The sequence below is a fragment of the Chrysochloris asiatica genome, unplaced genomic scaffold (genome assembly GCF_000296735.1).
Source record: "Chrysochloris asiatica unplaced genomic scaffold, ChrAsi1.0 scaffold00001, whole genome shotgun sequence".
NCBI lineage: Eukaryota > Metazoa > Chordata > Mammalia > Afrosoricida > Chrysochloridae > Chrysochloris > Chrysochloris asiatica.
Genome location: NW_006408519.1, coordinates 24,313,828 through 24,332,284, shown reverse-complemented (window position 1 = coordinate 24,332,284; position 18,457 = coordinate 24,313,828). Strand labels below are relative to the sequence as shown.

Here is an 18,457-nt window from a genome sequence, read left to right as displayed (position 1 = left end):
GAACTGCTGATCCTGTGACTCACAGTCCAGTGCTGATCCTACAGCGCTACACCATAGCATATGCTACACCATAACATATATATATATAAAACAACTACATATATATATGTAGTTGTGTTGTTGTTAAGTGCTGTTGAGTCAGTTCCCTGTATAGATTTTCCAAAGAGCAGCTGGTGGGTTTGAACTGCAGACCCTGTGATTCACAGTTCAGTGCTGATACTATAACTCCACACCAGGAGTTGATAGAAAGGGAGAGTGTCCTGGTGTGGCACTGTAGGATAAACACTCAACCACAAGGTTGATTTGTACTGAAAGGTCAGTGGTTCAAACTCACCATCTGCTCCTTGGAAACCCTATACAGGGTCACTATGGGTCAGAACTGACTCAATAGCACTTAGCAAAAACAAAAAAGATATATAGTGGAAAAATTGGAATGGAAAGATAATGAAAAATTTCCACCAAGTTTTTGAAGACCTCGCATATCTAGTATATATATGGAAGGAGCTCTGGTAACACATTCTTTAAGCATTGGGTTGCTAAGCAAAAGGACATTGGAACCGACCAGTTGTTTCATGAGAGAAAGATGTGGTGGTCTGTTTCCCTGAAAATTACAGTCTTAAAAACCCAAGTTCTACTCAGTCCTGTAGAGTTTCTGTAAGTCAAAATGGATTTGATGGTAACTGACTGTATATGTATATATGCGGGAGCTTCAAGAATTTTATGGAAAAATTGGAATGAAAAGATACAAGAATTCTTCCACAAACATTTTGAATCCCCCTGGTGTGTGTGTCTTGTGTATTTGTACAGCTTCGCCAGCATTCCAGAGCTCACCGAGCCCCATCCATGACCAAAGTCATCAGTATTCCACTTTCTAACTCCATAGTCTTTTTACATATTGGAATTTCATATAAATGGACTTATTGTTTTGTGTCTGCCTTCTTTCAATCAAAGTTCTGATTGTGAGATTCATCACTCCTGTTGACTGTACAATAGTTTGTCCATTTTCATTGCTGTATATTATTGCATTGTACAGACACACCATAATTTATTTAATCATTGCAGTTTGGAGCTATTATAAATACTCCACATATAATAAGATAGAGACATTTTGTTCTTCCTACGCTTTTGTATTCTTTTAAAGAGTTGGTGGTGATTATGTGTCGTGGAGTTGGTTCCAACTCATAGCGACCCTGTACAAGGTTTCTGAGGCTGTAAGTCTTCACGGGAGCAGAAAGCCTCATCTTTCTCCTGCGGAACAGCTGGTAGTTTCGAACTGCCGACCTTGTGGTTCACAGCCCAATTCGTAACCACTACGCTACCAGAGCTCCTTTAAAGATTTGGTTAATAATAAATTTTTCCCTGTGATGGTCACATTTCAGCATTTCCACTAAATATTGCATGTGCTTAATAAAAATGTATCTAAGTAATTAGACAACTGCTTTTATATGTAGTATGTATAGACATATAGGAGTCCTGGTGTGGCGCTGTGGGCTAATGCGTCAGACTGCAATGTCATTTGAACTGCAAGGTCGGTGGTTCAAGCTCACCAGCTGCTCCTTGGAAACCCTATACAGGGTCGCTATGGGTCCGAATCAACTCACCAGCACTTAACAACAACAACAACAACAACTAGACATATATGTGTGTGCATAGATTATACTAATTCTAGGTGACACACCCTTAACAGAAGAAAACTTATGTTTTGTGAACATAGTCAGTTTTTTAAATAGAAAGAATTTCCCTTTTATTTTTTTAGTTTTACTGGTTAATTTCACTTAAAAATGATTGGAAACAAAAACTTTGTAATTAAACATAAAGAATCCAAACATTTTTTCATAAACACATAGATGCCATTCTATGAACTAGAAACACTGCAGATATTTAGCCCCTTGTACTAGGCATGGTGGACTCCTGGTCTGGCTCTGTAAGATCAGCACTGAACTGTGAACCACCAGGCCAATAGTTCAAACCTACCAGCTGCTCCTTGGAAAACCTATACAGGGTTGCTATAAGTCAGAACAGGCTCAACAGCACCTAACAGCAACAGACATGGTGCAGTCCTAGGGTGGTGCAGATGGTTAATGCTACTAACCAACAGGTTGGAGGTTTGAGTCCACCCAGAGCCATCTCAGGCGAAAGGCCTTGTGATCTACTTCCAAGAAAAAATAGCTATTAAAAGGAGTGAAATGCTATTAAGCACTTCTACTCTGACATGCTTGAGGTGTCCCTGAGTTGGCATCAATGTGAGTTGGCAACTGATTAGGGTTCTTTTATTCCGGACATGGCACTAGGGGTAGAGTAGAAAACATGGAAGATACCTTTCCTGTCCCCATGAACTGTTTGCCAGAAGATTCAGGGAAAGTAAGTAACGTGTAAAGAGAGTTACAGTAGGGGAAGTACTGAGTGGCTTGGGGATAGGAAAGATCCTGCTCTCCAGGCCTTGTGAGGAAAGTTGCAGTAGGAAAAACAAAAACAAACCAGTACCATCTAGTCCATTCCTATTCAGAGCAACTCTGGAGGACACAGTAGAACTTGTCCTTAGGGTTTCTGAGACTGCAGATCTTTAAGGGAGCAGACATCTCATCTTTCTCCCCCAGAGCAGCTGACATTGCAGTTAGCATGTTGTTGTTGGGTGCCATAGAGTCAGTACGACTCATGTGTGGAGTTTCTGAGGATCGGCTGATGGATTTGAACCACTGACCTTGCAGTTAGTAGTCCAATGCTTATTATACTACAGCACCAAAATCCAAATACTATAGTACCACCACTTTTCTGACAAATGACTATGTGCAACTTACTCCCCTCTAGAGTTTCAGTTTTCCGTCTGTAAAATAGAGCTAATGCTACCCACACATGCAAGGCAACCCTGTCAAGCCCTTGCTCCATCGTACACAAGTGTGTCTTATGCTCAGAGGTAAGTACAGAACAGTCTGAAGCTGAGTAAATTTGAGAAGCAAAGTGTTGAGGGTGCTCAGCGGAGGGAGAGATGGCCACTTTAAAGACCATCTTGGATGCACTAAGTGAGAGAAAGAAGGCACAATTGTGTGGAGATGTAGAATTCTAAAATCTGTTTGTGAGCACAGGGAAAACAGGGAGGGGTTATCATTAGGGCTAATCCCTTAGTCTTAGGGGACATTCCAAGGATCCCTGGTGACACTGTGGGTTAAGCATCAGACTGTTAATTACATGGTTGGTGGTTCAAACCCATTAGCTCTCTGTGGGAGAAGATGAGGCTGTGTGAATTTGTAAAGATTTCCAGCTTTGAAAACCCTGTGGAGTACTTCTACTGTCTTATAGGATCCCTATGAGTTGAAATTGACTTCATGGTCATGGGTAAGGGTCATTCCTGGCATGTTCCAGAATGTAGGTAAGCAGAGCCCTCTTATGCAAGGTGGGCTAGTAATGCCTCAAAGATACTTCTTTTATGGTTTCCCAGGAATCCCCTAATACACTGTGAACCTCTGGTCTAGGTCTAGATTTGAAGTGATGCTTGAATCTTCCCATCCCATAGCATCAGGACTATCCATTGCAGTTCTCAAAATTTAGCTCAAAATGAATAGTATACTACTAGAAGTCAGGGACAAGGTGTTTCTTCGCAGGATGCCTGCTTAATCTGTTGTCCTCCAATAAGATAATGCCCTTTGGGACTTCTTTTCTTCTTTTTTGTTTTTAGTACTTTATTGTTGATTTTGTTTTTTGACCTCCTTCCCCACACAGTGGTTGAGTGTGTATTTGCTTAGCATTTTGTTTTGTTTTGTTTACAGAGATTGAGTGCTCAGAAGTTTTTAGGATAATTTGAGATCTACTCAGTCCAAAACAGACAGGATCCCTGTCCCTAGCAACCTTCCTTTCTAGGTCACCTAGCAACCTACTGCAGAGCTCCTCATTTCCATCTGCTCTTTAATTTTTACTTCTTCAGCTGAAACCACAGTTGTCAGATTCCACTGGCTGAGGAAGAAAGTATCCTATGCCAGATGTTGTATACAGCTAGTTCTAGAAGAAGAGCTACACACTATCTATCCCAGGGCCACTAGCTACAGACTCAAATATTCTTTCTCTTGGATCTATTGACTTGCCTGCTGGGCTTTGCTCTCAGCAGTTCTCACAGCCCTCCCCTGCATTTTCTCCTTGTGTGAAAGCTGTATGTGAAAGAAAAGAAAAGACAAATTAGCATCTCATTAACCAGCTGCAGTTCCTTTAATCTGAGGTCCTTCTTTGTTGCCAAAAACCAGAGGACTGGGAGGTATATTGAGAAAGAGTAATTTCGTAAAAATTCTTGTTTACATTATCCAAGACCTTGACTAATGAGGCCTGACTGCTCCCTTACTTTGCTACTAAACAAAGACACCAAAATGATCAGTGTCTGCATGGCTTACCCTGTGCAGTTTGCTATCACATCAGATTTCATCTATACACTTTTAAAATATATCATTTCTGACAACCCCTTTGCTTGCCTGATACTGAAATTCAGAGAACATATATTTTTTTACCTACACACATAATTTCCTAAAACCAATGTGCTTTCATAACTATACCATAAAGAAGAAAGAAAATCTAAGTGATTTGTTTGTTGTTAAGTGCCGTCGAGTCGGTTCCGACCCATAGCGACCCTGTACAGGGTTTCCGAGGGTGTAAATCCTTACGGGAGTAGAAAGGGTCTTTCTCCCGCGGAGCGGCTGGTAGTTTCGAACCGCTGACTTTCAGGTTCGCAGCCAGATTCGTAACCACTACGCTACCCTCAGAAGAGGTAATGAGGTCCTATGCTAGCATCTTTATGTAGAATTGCGATGAAGGGACCACTAGGAGTAAAGGGTAGAGTGGATAGGCAGCAGTGGGAAGAAAAACCATGAGCAGTACTGTTTTTGGTGCTGTGAGATTCAAACATGGTACACAAATCTTGCTAAAGTTTTAAACAAAACAAAGTACCATCTTCTGCCAAACTATGTATTGGTTGTTGTTGTTAAGTGCCGTCGAGTCGGTTCCGACCCACAGCGACCCTAAGCAGAGTTTCCGAGGCTGTAAATCTTTACGGGAGCAGAAAGCCTCATCTTTCTCCCGCGGAGCAGCTGGTAGTTTCAAACTGCTGACCTTGTGGTTCGCAGCCCGATTCGTAACCACTACACTAAAGTCCTGGAAAATTCAATATGCATAAAAAAATCATGTAAAAAGCACATTGCATGCATATAAAATGGAGTTTGGATCTAGGTGCCAATACCGTTAAATAGACATTTCATTTATATTATATAAGTTGCTAGTAGTGGAACGTGGGCTAATTCTTCACTTTCTAGAACACTTAGTACTACACAATCATTCTAATACCACAACTATGCCCTTCCTCCCCAGACTTCCAGAACATCTCATATGGGGTAGCACCACCCCGTGGCAAGCAACGTATGAACTCCATGAGAACATAGCTTCTCACTGAGAGCACAACTTCTCCTTTAGTCATGTGTGAAGCCCCATTATTCATACAGTGCTTGATGCGAACTAAACATTTGTCTCATGAAACAAGCTATGGTGACATTTTTTGGAGTGTTGGATAAATTTCCAGAAATTCCTGTGGATGCTTTGACAGAAAATTCTGATACTGGCTTTGGCCTTTTTGAAAATACTGCACTCTACCTACTTGACAATTGTTTTAAGTAGTGGTTTGTACTTTTTTACAGTTGTGGTTCATATCATTACCTGTATAAATGCCCATGCTTACAAGAGTAACAAAAATGAACCCAAATTATATATTGATCTTTGGAGGTACAATCTAAGCTCAACAGAACCAGCTTTCTGACCTTTTTTATGGTGCTAGCTACTGAGTAAAGAACACAAAAGTCCATGATAGTAGCTTTGGGGATCAATTGTTTATTTCTGATTTAACAAATGCTATGGCTTTGTAAACTATTCCAATGAAAATGCCAAGTAAGTATTTGGATAAAATAAAATTGAGAGTACAAAAGAAGTGAGATAAAATCAGCGTCATCAACATAAAGACCATCCTAAGTGGAGTCCTGGTGTGGCACTGTAGGATAAGCGTTGGACCACAAGGTCATTTTGAATCACAGAGTCGGCAGTTCAAATCCACTAGTTGCTCCTTAGAAACTCATACAGGATCTCTATGAGTCGGAACTCACTTGACTGTACTTAACAACAACATGGTCTTTAAAACCATTAGAAGGAATGATTTTACATGGCAGGAGAGGAAAGACTGAAACAGTCCCAAGGACCCATTTTTGGTGTGAATAGTCTGGGTAGACAAAATGCAAATACAAGCACCATGTTTTGAAAGGAAAACAAAAATCATAATAAAACTTAGCAACCCACAATAGCAGGAACTCATGAATCGGAAATCCTAGCAACATCTGTAAACGATCTAAGTACAGAGAAAGAGTGAGGTATGGCCAACTTGAAATAGATACAAGAACAGTATTTTTATATGACCTGTAATTAACTTTTGGAACTTACTACCACAGAATATTTTGGGGTAACTAGCATAGAAAAGAATTCTATAAAAAGAATTATTTTAGACAGTTGTAGGGGATAAGAAAAGTGTTACTACACTAAAGGTAAGGGCTGTGTACTTACTCCCTCTCTCATTCACCTGGTCTCTCTAAATTAATATCCCAAGATCAGAACACTCTACAGACTCACAGAAATGATGACTATCAACTTCTCAAAAGCACCTGAATCAGCCAGGCTGTAAGTAGATGGTGACTGCAGAAGGAAATGAAATATCCCTGAAGCCCTTTTAAAAAAGAAACATGCTACTAATGGCCTTGATTTATAAAAATGTTCTTAAACAGAACATCACCTCTCTAAAATTAAAGCTTTTTTTTTTTTTTTCAAAACATTGCTTAATTTCCTTGAAGACTCTTCTATAAAAATAAAAAGAATGGTTATTCAGTGCCATTGAGCTGGTCCCAACTTATTGTGTCCCTATGCATAATAGAAAGGAGCTCTGGTAGCGTAGTGGTTATGAGTTGGGCTGCTAACCTCAAGGCTGGCAGTTTGAAACTCCCAGCTGTTCTGTGGAAGAAAGATGAGGCTTTCTGCTCCCGTAAAGATTTACAACCTCAGAAATCCTATCAGGGTTGCTATGAGTCAGAACCGACTCCACAGCATACCACCACCACCACCACCACCATGTATAACAGAAACCTCAAAGTCAACAGTTCGAATCCACCAGTTGCACCACCAAAGAAAGATGAGGATTTGGTTCCTGTAAAGATTTACAGCCTCAGAAATCCCATACAGGGCTGCTATAAGTTGGAACTGACCTGGTGGCACACAGCCACCACCACTATGAACAGAACAAACCACTGACCATGGCGTCATCCTCAGAATTGTTTGTTGTAGACCATTGTTGCAGCCACAGGGCCAGTCCATCTTGTGGAGGGTCTTCCTCTGTTTTGTTCATCCTCTACTTTACCAAGCATGATGTCCTTCTCCAGGGATTAATCCCTCCTCCTAACATTTCCAAAGCAAGTGAGAAAAAGTGTAGCCATCCTTGCTTCTAAGGAACATTTTGACTGCACTTTTTCCAAGACAGATTTACATGTTCTTTTGGCATCCATAGTGTATTCAAGACTCTTCTTCGTCAGCATCATAGCTCAAGAGCATCCATTCTTCTTTGATCTTCCTTATTTTTTGTCGAGCTTTCACATACATATGAGGTGACTGAAAATGTTTGGCTTTGGTCAGGCTCACCTTAGTCTACAGTGACTTTAAAGAGGTCTTTTGCAGCACATTTGATTAACACAATACATAGTTTGATTTCTTGACTGTTCCTTCTATGCATGTTGATTATGGATCCAAGTAAATTCTTGATTTATCACTCTCCTATCAAGATTTTTCTTTTTAAATTCACCTTTCTAAACTTACAGCTTTAATACTTTCAAAACATTGCTTACTTTCCTTGAAGACTCTTCTATAAAAATGAAAATAATAAACTTAGAATTTTTATTTCCATTCAGTCTGTACATTGGCAGTACTCTGTCAGAACCTCTTAAATAATCAACTATGAAGTAGGAAAACAGGTGTCAAATGAATTTAAATTTAAAACTTGACAGTAATTCATCTACTCTTCATGACTAATTTTGATAAATTCAATTTTATTTTTGAGTGTTCTTTTTTGTTACCCCAAATGTGCATTCCTTTGCCCTGTACTATTACTTTCTTGTTCAGAAAACAATTTCTTTGAATCTTAGAAAATAGGTACATGAAGACCTTGTTCTTTACAAAGTTCCTTAGCCTCACTGTCAGTTTGCACTAACACCGACAATAAAATGTAATTAGGAATTCAGTTGTGGGGCATAGTGACAATGAAAGAAACCTCTGTAACAGCAGACAGGAGCTAAGGGTTCTAACATGTCAGCTCTGTCTTAGTCTGAGGGGCATTTGGTAAGTACATTGCTCTGGTGATTATACTACTTTGTTGTTGTTAAGTGCTGTTGAGTCGGTTCTAATTCAGCATCCTGTATAGAGTTTCTGAGAAGCGGCTGGTGTAGTTGAACCACTGACCTTGTAGTTAGCAGTTCAGTGCTTATCGTACAGCACCACCCCAGGACTCCTACACTTACTTTACTTACCTCTTTCTTTCTTTCTACACTAGAGTTTAGAGTCTTGATGTGGTGCTTTAGGATAAGCACTGGGCCGCAAGTTTGGTTGAATGGAAAGGTTGGCAGTTCAAACCCACCAGCTGCTCCTGGAAACCACATACAGGGTCGCTATGAATCAGAAACGACTTGATGGCACTTAACAACAACAAAAATGCAGGAAACCTGGCTTTGATTCTCAGTCAGTATACCCCAAGCGCAATCAGGAGCCATCTGTCGTCAGTGGGGACTTTCACCTTGCTATGTTGTTTCTCTAAATAAATATACATATGTATGTTTCACTGGTTTTGTTTCTCTAGAAAACCCAGCCTAAGACAATGAGGTTGCCATGACTCAGATCCTCTCAATGGTAACTAGCCAAACACTCACCTGGGAAAGCTTACAATGATGATTTTTTCTGGAGATTACTACACTGGGATGGGTCCTCCCAGGGCTCATGTGGCATTCTCCTTCCCACTTCTCACAACTTACACAACAACATGAGAGGGCCCTGGATTATTATTCAAGGAAGCATTTTTCAAGTTGTTGTTTGTTTGAACTTTAAGCATTTTTAGATTAAAAATTATACTAACATTTAAGATATTAGGATAAACACTGGACTATGCACCACAAGGTTCACTGGTTCTAGCCCATCAACCACTCTGTGGGAGAAAGATGAGGCTTTTTGTTCCTACAAAGGTATAAAAAACCCTGGAAATGCTATACAGGATCGCTGTGAGCTGGAACCCATTCGATGGCACTTAACACCACCATCACGATGCTGAATAAGTTTCAATACAGCTCTAAGACTAAAACAAACTAGAAAGAGAGGCTTGGTGAGCGTCTTTTGAAAACCCAGTGGGTCACAATGATACCATCTGCAACTGGTCATGGGATGGCACAAGACTGGGCAACGTTTCTTTCCATCCCTCTGAGCATGGGGTCTCCACGAGTCGAGGGTCCATTAGATGGCAGCCAGCAACTGCAAACTAGTGAGGTTGGACCAGGGACTATGCGGAAAGCCTGCTTTAACATTCATCTGAACTTGAAAGAAAATAGACTAACTTTATACTGGAAACACATAAGACTCAAACAGACTTATTTATCACTAGAAAGCACTAACCTAAAGGAATGTCTAATAAAAAATCTATTTTGTTGCATTTTTCAAGATTTCTGCCCACCTGTTTATGGATAAAAAATTCTTTTGGAGTCAGCGGTACCCACCAGAGGAAGCAACTTTTGAGATATTACTTATTTACTGTCAAATATTTTATTTCTTTTAGGATCACAGCTTAGAAACCTTCCTTGTGTTTAGCTGGTGTGCATAGAAGTTATTAATGTGCGTGAATGTGAGTGTTTTTCATCTTCTCTTTAGTTAGAAGCCCGGCCCAAGACATTCCCTCAGGACTTACAGAAGAGGTATAATTGTGGTCAGTAGCAACCTCCTTAGACTCACTGAAGAGAATTTTCTTTGAATTTGTATTCACAAGGAAGTACTTGACAACTGCACACTACTCTTTGGAATAAATGTCAAACCTTCAGGCAGAGTAAGCATGACAATGGGTAGGCTGACAGGACCATTAAAGAATGTACTAGAAGAACACACCTGGACAATAGACAGGAGGCCTCTGCTCCCACGCTTTCTGTTTCCTATTCCTTTTTAATATCTAGTAAAAAAAAAAAAAAAAAAAAAACTGCACAAAACCCTACATTGTGCTGAAATAAAAGCCGACTAAAAAGTTGTTGTTAAGTGCTGTCGAGTCGGTTTCGACCCATAGCGACCCTGTACAGGGTTTCCGAGGGTGTAAATCTTTATGGGAGTAGAAAGCCTGATCTTTCTACTGGTAGTTTTGAACCGCTGACCTTAAGGTTCGCAGCCCGATTCGTAACCACTACACTACCAGAGCTCCTTAGCAGGATGTTTACTGAGCAATGTTGTAGTTGTTACTGCTGCTTGCCAATTGTTCTCTGTTGCTCTCCGTACCAAACACGTGATTAGACTGTAGTTGTCAGCCCCTTTTGGTAAGAAAAACGGGATGTGGAGAAGTGTGAGTTTTTTAGCTAGTGACTTTGGCGGTTAAAATAGTGTACCCCGCCTCCAAATCAGAACACTTCATTGCTGACGTGCATCCTTCCTCAAGCTGTTTATTTTGTTTTGTTTTTCTGTCTCTTCCTCCTCCACAAGCTAGCAATGTTCTAGATGTTGTTGTTAGTCGCTATAGAGTTAGCCCTCAACTCATGACAACCCATGGACAGGGGACCAAAGCACTTCCCAGTTCAGAACCGTTCCTATGATCACTTGTGGATCCACAGGGTTGTCATAGGTTGATGTTGGGAAGTAGAATCTTAGGTCTTTCTATCTAATCTGTCTTAGTGTGGAAGCTCTGTTAAAACCTGCTCAGTATCACAGTAACAACCAAGACTCACTGACATAAGAATGGTGGGTGTGCCCTAGGTCCACTGGCTGGGAATCAAATGCTGGTTTCCCACATGAAAAGGGAGAATTCCACAACTAAACCACCATTGTCCCCATATTCCAGAGAGTGGTTGCTTTATCAGCATGGCCCCTGATAAAACAAAAACAATGCTAGGAAACTTGGACTCGTGGTATGGTGCTGTAGGATCAGCATTGGACTGTAAACCACAAAGTCTGCAGTTCAAACCCACCAGCAGCTCCTTGGAAACCCTATGCAGGGTCTCTATGAGTCGGAACAACTGAACAGCACTTAACAAAAACAACAGTAACAAGAACCTTAGGCTAATTTACTGTAAAAGACTTGTTTTAAAGTGTTCAAGAGCAAAGATGTCAGTTTAAGGACTAAGGTGTACTTGACCCAAGCCTTGGCATTTTCAGTAGCCTGATATGCATGTGAAAGTTACACAGTGAATAAAGAAGACCAGAAAAGAATGGATGCATTTGAATAGTCTTAGAAAAACTATTGAAAGTACCATGGACTACTAGAAGAACAAACAAATCTTGCCAACAAATGTTGGCAGTAGCTCACCCAGCTTGCTTCTTAGAAGCCAGGGTGGCAAGACTTCGCTTGTTCCTTGGACATGTTATCAGAAGGCATCAATCCCTGGAGAAGGACATCATGCTTGGTAAAGTGGGGGGTCACCAAAAAAAAAGAAGACCCCCAACTAGATGGGCTGGTTCAGTGGCAGCAACAATGGGCTCAGATCGAACAACAGCTGTGAGGTTGGTACAGGTCCAGGCTGTGTTGTGATCTGTTGTGTATAGGGTTACTATGAGTCAGAACCAACTCAACAGCACCTAACAATAAGAACCTTCAGTATGTACGTAGCATAAGTGTGACAGAAACCTCTGTTTCTGGAAGGCACTGAGATTTTAAATGTATTATCTCAGCATAACGCCTAATCAATACTGACTGACACAGTAGCCAAACTCCACTTATTTCTGATTTTTGAAGGCCAAAAATTGCAAAGCATACTTAGAAATCAGAAATGACTAAAATCTTAGAATTTAGATTCATTTTCAGTTTAAGCTACTTCTTTGCCAAAGAATTCGTGAGAAAGGTCCTCTTCCTTCTTTTGCTGCTGAAAATTCAAAATTTAAGGAATTGAGCTAGCTGGGCTGCAGGTCAGCAAATACTTAACAGTAGTCTCAGTCAAACACCCTATTATGTGTGAATACCCAGAGAGCTTGTCTTTTTCCTTGGTCACTTCAATGTGACCCTTTGTTTGAAGAAGTGCATTCATCTTCATCTTTCATCTGACCAATAATATCTATTTAAATATCTATTTAAGCCAGGCCCCAAAGAGGATATCATAGAGCAGAAAGACGTCAATCACTTCTAGAATATTCATCCTATATGGACTTCCCACACAATCGTTCATTTAATTTTCCTAAAAATACCCTGTGTTGCATGGATTATGATTATCTGTACAGCCAGGATGCTCCATAGATGCCAGGATGGCAAGATATACTTTGGACATAATGTCAGGAGGGACCAGTCTCTGGAAAAGGACATCATGCTTGGTCAAGTGGAAGATCATCGAAAAAGAGGAAGACCTCTAATGACATGGATTGACACAGTGGCAGCAACAGAGGGGTCAAGCAGAACTATTGTGACGATGGCTCAGGGTCACCCAGTGTTTTGTTCTGTTTTACTTAAGGTCACTATGAGATGGAACCAAATTGATGATACCTAAACAGAACAACAACATAACTGGACAAAGAGCCCTGTTAGTGTGGTATGTTAAGCACTGGGTGGCTAACCAGAAGGTTAGTGGTTCCAACCCACCAGTCAAACCATGGGAGAGAGATGTGGTAATCTGCCTCTGTAAAGATTTACAGCTTTGGAAACCCTATGGAGCAGTTCTACCCTGTCCTATAGGATTTCTATACATCAGAATCAACTGTGCCTGCCCAGTAGTTCTGAGTATAGATGATTAGAAGGAAAAATGCTTTCAGCTATGTTTTTAGGTTGAGTCATGTTTAGAACTGATGTTTGACCTCAAATCAGCAGAAGTCTAAGAGAAGAAATATTAAGAACAGAGATCCAAAAATGTGACATTTCTCTGTCTTCCTTAGAAAGTTACAAGTGTTCACCTGTCTTAGTACTTCCTTTTCAGAGGTTGTTTTTCATTTTGTTTGTTAACCTATCAAATATTAATTATCTATAAAACTCCTCTGACGCAGCAGAACTGTCTTACGTAGATCCACCATGCCAAATACAAACAAGGTTGTTGTTGTTGTTAAGTGCCCTTGAGTCAATTCCGACTCAGTGATACTATATAGGGCTTCTGCAAAGCAGCTGCTGAGGTTGAACCACGAACCCTGCAGTTCAAACCGACCTGTGGTCTAGTGCTTATCCTACAGCGCCACACCAGGTACTGCTAACTCATTTTAAAGCCTTTAAACATCTACACTTCTGAAGACGTTTAAAGTCAAATTTTGGAAGAAAAGAAAATTGTGATCTCATGAACTGAAAATTGAAATCATCTAGGAATTAGATCAAGACACTGGTTTCAAAAATGTCCACTTTTTAATGGGTTATGTTGATATTTTATTGACATGCCTAACTAATGTTGCCAGTTGAATAAATTCAGCCAAGTGTGGAGTTATTCTGGTGTTGTTCAGACAAAACAAAACACAAAAAACCAGGTAATTGGATGGGAAAAAAATTAAATTTTATCTGAAAGCAGTTCTTCAGCCCAAGGGGGTTTCATGTGAGCAAAAGAGTGTAGAATTTAGCTTAGCAGTTCATCTAATAAATCATAATTATTTGTATTACCTTTTCCCTGTTTGCCTAACAAAAGCTTTTGGCAGCAAATCAGTTCTGAATAGATGAACAGATTTAATTCCACTTACTCTTACTTCTTTACCCAGAGACCTAATCCTCAGCTAAACAACTGGCTATTGTGAAAATTATTAAGAAGTGGTAGACAGTCTAAAAGCCTTCATGGTACGGTGGTTAAGCACTCAGCTGCTAACCAGAAGTCCAGCAGTTTGAACCCACCAGCCGCTGTGCAGGAGAATTATGTGGCAGTCAGCTTTCTGTACACAGTTACAGCCTTGGAAACCCAATAAGATCATTCCAGTCTGTCCTATAGGGTCACTCTGAGTTTGAATAGACTGGACAGCAGTGGTGTGTGTTTGGTGAGGTGAGGATGGGGGCATTTTATAGACCCTTAGGTGGAGAACTGCCAAGAATAGCTAAACCGCTCATTCACCTATAAAATAGATGTAAAATACAGACAATACAGTGCATGCAAAATGTCTTGCAAGATGAAAAGTGTTTTAGAAAATACCTTCCTTCCAACAAATTCTGTTATCGCTGTCATTTTACAGATGATGAAAGTACACACCATTAGTGTCTGTCTTCAAAAATTAATCTTTCATATGGTGCGTAATTGTCTAAGTTTGTATAATTGTCTATACTCCTAATTGCTCAGAGTAGGTATTGGATAGATCTTTTGAATTGAGCATTATTCAACTGTGTTGTTGTTGTTAGGTGCCATCCAGTCAATTCTGACTGCTAGCAGCCCACTGAGGAAGTAGAGCTTCCCCAATGCAACGTTCCAAGGAGACCACCAGGTCTTACTCCTGCAGAGCTCCACAGTGCATTCAAGTTATTAACCTCGTGTTTAGCAGCCTAGTGCTCAACTGTTGCACCTCCAGAGATCCTTAAAATTAAAATCTATTGACTATTCATTATATGTAAGACATCGAAAGTTTTTTCTATCTGGACCTTCTAAGCAAAACCATGCTTCTGTCTTCCCAAGACCTAGAAAAGTACACCAGGGACAACACTGAAACTGATTTTAAAAAGAAGTCAGAGACAATTTCCCTGTAGACAGTGAAGAACCAGGTAAATAATCAGCATATTAATTTGTCATACTGCGGTGGCTTGCACGTTGCTGTGATACTAAAAGCTAAGCTAATGTTACTGTAAATACCAGCAGGGTATATCCATGGTTTCAGCAGAACCTTCAGACTAAGACAGACTAGGAAGAAGGAGAGAGGCAGGCTACTTCTGAATGCTTAGCCACTGAAAACTGTAGGAATAACAGTGGAACACTGTCAGATAGCACCAGAATATTTTCAGACACAGTGCCAGAAGATGAGTCCCTCAAAATACGACTGGAGAAGAGTTGCCACCTCAAAGTAGAACTGACCATGATGATGTGAATGGAGCAAAATTTTCAGAGACCTTCCTTTGCTGAAATAAGGAGAAACAGGTAAACATCCATTAACAATCTGGACATGCAACATACAAAGGATGCATCTAGGAAAATTTGATGTTGTCAAAACTAAATGGAACGCATAAAAATCAATATCCTAGGCATTTGTTGTTGTTGTTAACTGCCATCATGTCAGTTCCAACTCATAGCAACACTGTATACGGTTTCCAAGAAGCAGCTGATGGGTTTCAACCAATCCACCTTGTGATTAGCAATCCAGTGCTTACCCTACAGTGCCAGACCTTAGAGAGCTGAGATGGATTGGCTTTGACTGAATTGAATCTGAAAATCATATGGTTTACTATGACGGGAGTGACAAATTAACGAGGCATGGCATCACATTCATCATCACAAAGAAAATGTAATCTATCTTGAAGTATAATGCTGTCATCTGTGATAGGATAATATCCAAAAGCCTGCAAGGAAGATGAGTTAATAATACTATTGTTCAAATTTACACACCAATCACTAAAACCAGAGATGATGAAATTGAAGAATTAGGAACCCTGGTAGCATAGTGAAGGGTTGCTAACTGAAAGGTATGTAGTTCGAATCTACCAGCCGCTCTGTGGGAGAAAGATGAGGCTTTTTGCTCTCATAAAGATTTACAGGTTCAGAAAACCTATATAGGACCATTGTGAGTTGGACCCAACTAGATGGCTCACAATCACCACCAACAACAACAACTTCATCATTCTGAAATGGATTGAGCATAAAATCAAAATGTATTGATCATTACTGGTAATTGGAATGCAAAGGTTGGAAACAGATAAAACATCAGGAGTTGGAAAATATTGGTCTTGGTAATAGAAATAATGCTAGAGATTGCATGATAGAATTTTGCAAAATCAATGATTTGTTCATTGCAAATACCTTTTTTTAAGCACATGTAGATATTACCAGATAGAATACACAGAAATCAAATTCATCTATTGCTCATACAAATTCAGGCTGAAGCTAAAGAAGATTTAAATAATTCCAGGAGAGCCAGAATTTGACCTTTAACATATCCTACATGAATCTGGAGAGCATCTCAAGAACAGTTTTGATGCATTAGATGCTAATGACTGAAGACATTGTTGTAGTATGACATCAAGAACAGAATATAGAAAGAAAGCAAAAGATTATTAAGGAGACAAGAAAGAGGAAAAAGGCCCAAATGGATGTCAGAATAGACGCTGAAACTTGCTCTCCAGCATAGAGATGCTAAAGCAAATGGAAGAAAGGAGGAGATAAAAGAGCTGAACAGAAACTTATGAAGGGCAGCTCAAAAAGATAAAGTCAAGTATTGTAATGAAATGTGCAAAGACCTGGAGTTAGGAAACCAAAAGGGAAGAACATGCTCAGTTTGCAATACTGTAGGATTTTATAAGGAAAATATTGAATGATGCAGAAAGCATTTAAAAAATTGTAAGGAATAAACAGAGTCACTGTACCAAAAAGAAAAGGTGTACTGAAGGCATTGGCAAAGAACAAGGTTCTGGGAATTAATGGAATACAAACTGAAATCTTTCAACAAACTGATACAGCACTAGAGGCAGTCACTGTATGCCAAGAAATCTGGAAGATAGCTACCTGGCCAGCTGACTGGAAGAGATCTGTATTTGTGCCCATTCCAAAGAGAGGTGACTCAAGGAGTGCAGAAATCATTGGACAATATCAGTTATATCACATGCAAGTAATATTTTGCTCAAGATAATTAAAAAAACTGCTGCAACAGTGCATTGACAGGAAACTGCCAGAGGTTCAAGCTGGATTTAGAAGACGATGTGGAATGAAGGATATCATTGCTGACATCAGATGAATCTTCACTGAAAGCAGAGAATACCAGAAAGATGTTTACTGATACTTTATTGACTATGAAGAAGCTTTTGACTATGAGGATCGTGACAAGTTATGGTGAATGATCATTCCAGAACATTTAATAATGCTCATGAAGAACCTGCACACAGACCAACATGCAGTGGTTCAACTCGAACAAGGGACACTGAATGTTTTTAAATCAGGAAAGATGTGTGCCTGGATTGTATTCTTTCACCATACTTACTCAGTTTGTACACTGAGCAAATAATCCAAGGAACTGGATTGTATGAAGAAAAATTCCGCATGAGGATTAAGAAGACTCATTAGCACCCTACCACCATATGCAGATGGTATAGCTTTGCTTGCTGAAAGTGAAGAAGACTTAAAATACTTACTGATAAAGATCAAAGACCACAGCCTTCAGTATGGATTCCACCTCAGTGTAAAGAAAACAAAAATCCTCACTCACCATTTGTAACATCATAGTGAATGGAGAAAAGATTGAAGTTGTCAAAGATTTCAATTTTCCTGGACCTGCTATCCGTCCTTATGGAAACAGCAGTCAATAGGACATATTGTATTTGGCAAATCTGCTGCACAAGACCTCTTTAAAGTATCAAGAGCAAAGATGTCATTTTAAAAAAATGTTTTATTGTGAATTATGTGATAGTTTACATGGGAGAACATTAGTTTTACATTCATCCTATTGTATATCCTTTCATTGCCGTGGTTACAATCCCCTTCATGCATCATCAGCCAACCAAAGGGTATGCCCTGCAAGCCTGCCCACCAGTTGTCAGCACACAGCTCCTCTCCCTCTCTGGGTCTCAAGTCCCCAGCCGCTCCATCTCTCCACGTCATCGTCTCTGTCTCCATCTCTGGCATCCCTGCTTCTCTAGGTAAGGTCCTGCTCTCTGCTTTTCTCCCTTGATGGTCCTAGGGACCTCTGCTCCTAGACTACAAAGTTAATCACTCCTCTCCTTTCTACAAAACATCTACCTTTACATTTCCAACCCTCTCAATCAGTCCTGATAATAGTTACTCACCATTGTATCACAAGAGACCTATCTGCATTTCATGTCATCAGCCCCGCCTAGACAGATTAGATACTACTCAGTGGAGATCCTACCTTCCTCCACGTCCTCTGGGTCTAGGTTCCCTCTTGAAAGCTTGTAAGCCAGTCACTTCTTGCCTTTGAAGCCCCCCTCCTCCCATTTTGGGTAGCCAATGTCCAAGTTGCCCATCCCTGTCTACTCTGTGTATGGTGGGGGTGGGAATGATCTTTGCTGTAAGGATTTGTTCCCTCTTTTGAGCTACTGCATCCATAGGTGTAGGTCAAGTTCATCAAATTGTATCAGATT

At 40.1% G+C, this 18,457-nt stretch overlaps 1 protein-coding gene across 1 annotated transcript in view; it reads left to right on the top strand.

Moving 5' to 3' along the window:
• The window catches only part of LOC102828688 (tumor necrosis factor receptor superfamily member 11B-like), a 28,541-nt gene that overhangs the window by 1,231 nt on the left and 8,853 nt on the right, over positions 1 to 18,457 (top strand). The window contains exon 2 of the mRNA XM_006830828.1: positions 9,961 to 10,004. Within this exon, the coding sequence (XP_006830891.1) occupies positions 9,961 to 10,004 (44 nt within the window). The remainder of the gene's footprint in view (positions 1 to 9,960; positions 10,005 to 18,457) is intronic.